Source organism: Branchiostoma floridae, chromosome 4, assembly GCF_000003815.2.
Source record: "Branchiostoma floridae strain S238N-H82 chromosome 4, Bfl_VNyyK, whole genome shotgun sequence".
Taxonomy (NCBI): Eukaryota; Metazoa; Chordata; class Leptocardii; order Amphioxiformes; family Branchiostomatidae; genus Branchiostoma; species Branchiostoma floridae.
In genome coordinates this window covers 21,509,814-21,514,765 of record NC_049982.1, presented here as the reverse complement: position 1 = coordinate 21,514,765, position 4,952 = coordinate 21,509,814, and the positions used below count along the sequence as shown (strand labels likewise).

Genomic DNA, 4,952 nt, shown 5'->3' with positions numbered 1-4,952 from the left:
CATTAATTATCATTTATGTGTTATATCAAAATGAGTTTTGTATTTGCATGCACTTGTTTTTCTAGGATTTCTAGGAAGTGTGTTGTAATTTTGTTTTAATTTATGATAGAATTGTATGTTTCAGTTTTTAGAAGGAATGAATTGTTGCACGGTGTTATCATGTTTGTGCCTCAAGTTTTGTAATGTAAGAACTTTCTTCCATCCTCCAAAGGATGTTTACATGTTCTCAAACCAAGAAGCATTCATTTAGTGATGAAAGCTCCTTGCTCAAACACTTTGTGCCCTTATAGGTCTTTTAACAGCACTGCGTCCATTTTTGTGTCTCTGCATCCATCATCTTCATTGCATGGCGGCTACAAATTAAACAATTATGTGACAAGTTCATACAACAGATGTGATGCTGGAATAACACTCATTAAACATACTTTTCAAACTACTTCAGTGTTTGTGTTCTTTGTTGTCTTGCTATGTTGGAATCAATTCTGTTTGAGAAGAAGGAAACTCATTATATGTTATCGAATACCGAATACAAGAGTTTGGAGACCTCATACCTTCATGAAATATTTTGATCATGCAAATGACTCTCCATTTGCATAATCTATGCATAGTTAGGTATACCTTGACTAACTTGCATATATCAACATATGTCACAAGTACGAAATGCCTATCGTTTAGCACTTAAATGAATTATGCAAAACGTCCTTATTTGCATTTGTTCATGTTCCACATACCATAGCTTACATATGCTACATGTATTAAAGTCATACTATGGAGAACACAAGCTATAGAATTTACTAATTACCCAGTACACAAAATATTTAAGGAATATTCAAGGTCATATTTTCAGTAGCATTTGTCTGTGTAAAAGATAAGAACGGCTGAATGGACTAGTTTCATATATGATATGCTTGTAGGGTGTGACAAAAACTGAACGGCTTGCCTTGAAATTTCTTACAATGGGCATGGTGTGGTGTGGGCTCTTGCCATGTACTAGACTTGTGTACACATGGCTTTGGAGTCCTACCATCTAGAATATTGACACAAAAATTACTGGGAAAGCAGTTGATGGTTTTCACGGTACTGGTCGCACTATATGAATTATGGAAGAACTCTAGGAACTGAATAAGTCACAGTAATTGTTTCCCTCGCAATCTTATACAGCAAAGTTACCCAGATCTAGACTGTTTTACGTAAATTTTGAAAAACATGAATATGGAAGTGCCAATGCAAGACAATGCAGTATTTCATTACATCAAATATTACAATCTGATTACACTTGTTTGAATGATAAAATTTTGCATACTATTAGGTAACCATGGTATATCAATCAAGGAATTATCAGCCATCACCTCACACAACTCAAGTAAATAATTAATTTCAACACTTTGAAGTCCATTTTTCTACATATGTGTCCAATGTACAAAACTTGGTACTTGTACTTGTATATGATGTAACTTAGAGCATTTAAGCACAAAAGTGTCAGGTCACCTACATGTATTCATAACTTATAGGTTAATGAACAACCAGGAAGTGTTTTACTGGTACCCAGTACGATAGGGATCTGCATATTACTCTCCAAGCAGAGGTTGAGTCACGTAGATATAACGTTAGTTGACATTTATCCATATGGTAACCTATATACGTTGTATATAAAAAGTGTATTTGGGGATCATGAAGTCGATGGAAGGTAGTTTCACATTGTAATATCTTGAAAGTTTCACATTTGAAACCCATGTCATTGACTGGAAATCTCTAAATACCCACACAGGTTTTTTTTAAACAACGAAGCTAGGTTAACCCACGAATAAAGGTGAATTAGAGTTAGTAGTAGTCAGAAAAATTACACGGGCGCTGCTCTTATGTAAGAGGAGCGCCCGTGTAATATATCTACGCGACTCAACCTCTGCTTGATATGTATCTGCATATAGCCATAGGGCATGACCAAAAATTTCAAGCTCGAGGTCTGGCCTCCATCAATTGTCCTATCTGAGGTACACTGAACTGAATTGACCTTGTAGTAAGTTCAATGAAAAGTTAGAAACCAAAAATCAAACCATTTTAACAGCAGATTACACCCTGCTGAAAATTTTGAAAAACATGGAAGTGCCAATGCAAGACAATGCAGTATTTCATTACATCAAATATTACAATCTGATTACACTTGTTTGAATGATAAAATTTTGCACACTATTAGGTAACCATGGTGTATCAATTGTTCGCATGCATCATTAGTTGATGCATGGCGGCGACAGTTTAGACAATTAGCAAAGATTTTTTGCTTGAATAGAAATACTCCGCTGGACTTACTCCCTAAATTGAAGTGAAGGACTGACTCTGGATAACAGTCCACCAAACCTATCGTGATAACTGTGGGAGTAACTCCCCCTCTGACACAAGTAAGTCAACCTTCAGTCTATATTCATCCTCGTTTAGGTCCCAGGTTTGCAAGGTACAGTATTCTTAATTTGACTTGAAAGAGAAAGACAGCCAAACACAAGCCAAATACTTTTATTTCTAATTTCTAAAAATTACAGAGAATGACTTTGAAATATACCAGAGTTACCTAGAGGTATATCCATACTCTCAACAGATCTGAGTGAGAAGTACATGTATCTACTCCAGCCAGGAGAGCTATAACTACAGTACAAGATAGTTAGTTTTTATATTGAATATGTGGCATGCTTTGACATATAGATACCATTTGATACATCAATTATCAAGAGAAGTATGCATTACAAAACTACTCTTTTACAAATTCATTTTTGTTCCCAACTTCACAATTTATCACAGCAGCAAAATAATGCATCTCTCATTTTACTCTAAATCTGGTTATGTGGCTCTTGCCAAAAAAACACTACACATGGCTTTGAGTCCTACAATTTGTCAGAATGACATAAAAATCATAGAGAAAGTCCTTGCTACAAGGGTTTGTACTGGTAGAAATGTTTGTGATTTCTGACCGTGCGAAATAAAACAAATAAAAGAAACTAAGTAAGCCAATCTTTCTACACATCAAATACAATTACACTGAATATATCTTGAACTTTTAAGTTGTGCATAGATACTTATATAAGGCATTTGCACTTTCAACAATTCACTTCAGTTTCATTCTTTAATAGCCATGTTTTTGTTTTATGCAGTGTTCACAGGATCTTTTTATATAACTGCATGTTGAGACCCTGTCAAAGTTACATGTATTACTGACTTTTCACAAACAATGGAGCACGCCACAGTATCTACTAGCCATGCAACACTGCTGTATCACCTAATTGTCACTCAAAACCAGTTGGATATTTTCCGGGGAATTCATTTATATTCACAGGGACTTATTTAGTGGTAGAAGAGGAAAGCAGGTTTTTACTCTGTTTCACATTGTTTTAAATTCTGTTGTCCAGTCACTGCAGTAACACAATGGAAATGCATGTTCACCGTGTCATGATTTGTGGTGAAATAGTCACAGCGAAAACTGTCCAAATAAAACCACTGTGATTATTTCAAGATTTACGGTACCGATACATATACCAAGTATGGTTTAAGCCATCTCAAATACGCTGTCATGATCAAATCTTATACCAAATTGAGGACTAGATGGGGATGTGTCCATCCAACAGTACTGCTTGGTTAGAACTCTTCAGAGTTTTGGATCCTCGGTGACCGATGAGACTGCATCGTTGATGGCGGAGGCCACGTACTCTGCGTTGCTGGTGGTGATAGCGCACATGTTGATGCGGCCGTTCTTCATCAAGTAGATGTGGTACTTGTTGATGATGTAATCAACTTGTTTGGCTGGAAGGGAAGAAATGTACAAAATGTTGCAGGATGTTTAGAAGGGGTTCGTATCTGGTCTAAATGTTAGAATCCTGTAAAATGTAAGAATATACTTCGGGTCAGTCTCCAGAACCCGTCCTTCTGTCCTGAGATGGAAAAAGAATTCATCCCATCCGTCCTAAAAATCCAAACTTCATGACACGAAACTGACGAAAATGTATGTTCCTAAGATTAAAATGACTGAGTTAGCACCAAAAATTAACAACATGGGCTCTAAAACAATGAGAGAGAGAGAGAAAAATAATAAAGCTGGAGACAGCCCTGATGGACTTAGAAATGTAACAACTGAACTAGCATCATGTCCTTGCTGACGACAAACTTACGTCCCAGACCAGTGAAGCTGAACATGCCGATCTGGTTGGTGATGTGGTCCCAGTTCCCGGGAGTCTTCAGCTGGCGCAGCTTCTCGTGCAGCAGGCGGCGCATGTCGCTGATCCGGCTGGACATGGTCCGGATGTTGTCCTTCCTACAGAATGTCAGCAGGAAGGTGAAATTATTACCTTGTTCTCTTGGTTTAACCACATTTTAGTCTATCACACATATCATTACTGACATCCTCCTTTTCTGATGAAAATATGGGGTACATTTCATCATGAAGAAAAGAACTGGAAACAATGCACCAGTTGGACCTACCATTCTGCATAAAACGCAGCATTGCCGAGGACAGTGGCCACTATACGGCAGCCGTGGTTGGGCGGATTGGACCACATGGGACGGGCAATCTTCTCCATCTGACTACGGACTCGTCTCAGGGACTCTGGGTCCGCTGAAACTACCGCCAGGTTTCCCGTGCGCTCGTCTGAAACATGGGACTCAAACTTAGTACTTTGGAGAAGTTTTGACTGAAAAAGTACCAAAGAAATGTAGTGCCTGGTCTACAGAAGGGTATACACTGACTACCATGCTGTGATGTTGCTTGAAAACACTCTACAGGATTTATCGCACAGAGCCCTGCATTAGCATTTGACTTACTGTAGAGACCAAAGTTCTTGGAGAAGGACTGTGCGATCATCATCTCAAATCCTGACTTTTCAAACAGTCTTACGGCGTACGCGTCTCTGTCCAGGTCACCCGAGGCAAAACCTTGGTACGCCGAGTCAAAGAACGGAAACAACCTTCGTTCC

General features: G+C 38.3%; 1 protein-coding gene across 2 annotated transcripts in view; it reads right to left on the bottom strand.

The window, feature by feature from the left end:
• Positions 1 to 2,492: 2,492 nt before the first annotated feature.
• Positions 2,493 to 4,952, bottom strand: part of LOC118413807 (aspartate aminotransferase, cytoplasmic-like) — a 12,436-nt gene continuing 9,976 nt past the window's right edge. For both annotated transcript variants that reach the window (XM_035817349.1, XM_035817348.1), the window contains exons 6-9: positions 4,801 to 4,952; positions 4,462 to 4,627; positions 4,152 to 4,294; positions 2,493 to 3,786 (exon numbers count right to left, since the gene is read on the bottom strand). The exon at positions 4,801 to 4,952 is cut by the window's right edge and continues 1 nt beyond it. In XM_035817349.1, the coding sequence (XP_035673242.1) occupies positions 3,632 to 3,786; positions 4,152 to 4,294; positions 4,462 to 4,627; positions 4,801 to 4,952 (616 nt within the window). In that variant the 3' untranslated portion in view covers positions 2,493 to 3,631. The remainder of the gene's footprint in view (positions 3,787 to 4,151; positions 4,295 to 4,461; positions 4,628 to 4,800) is intronic.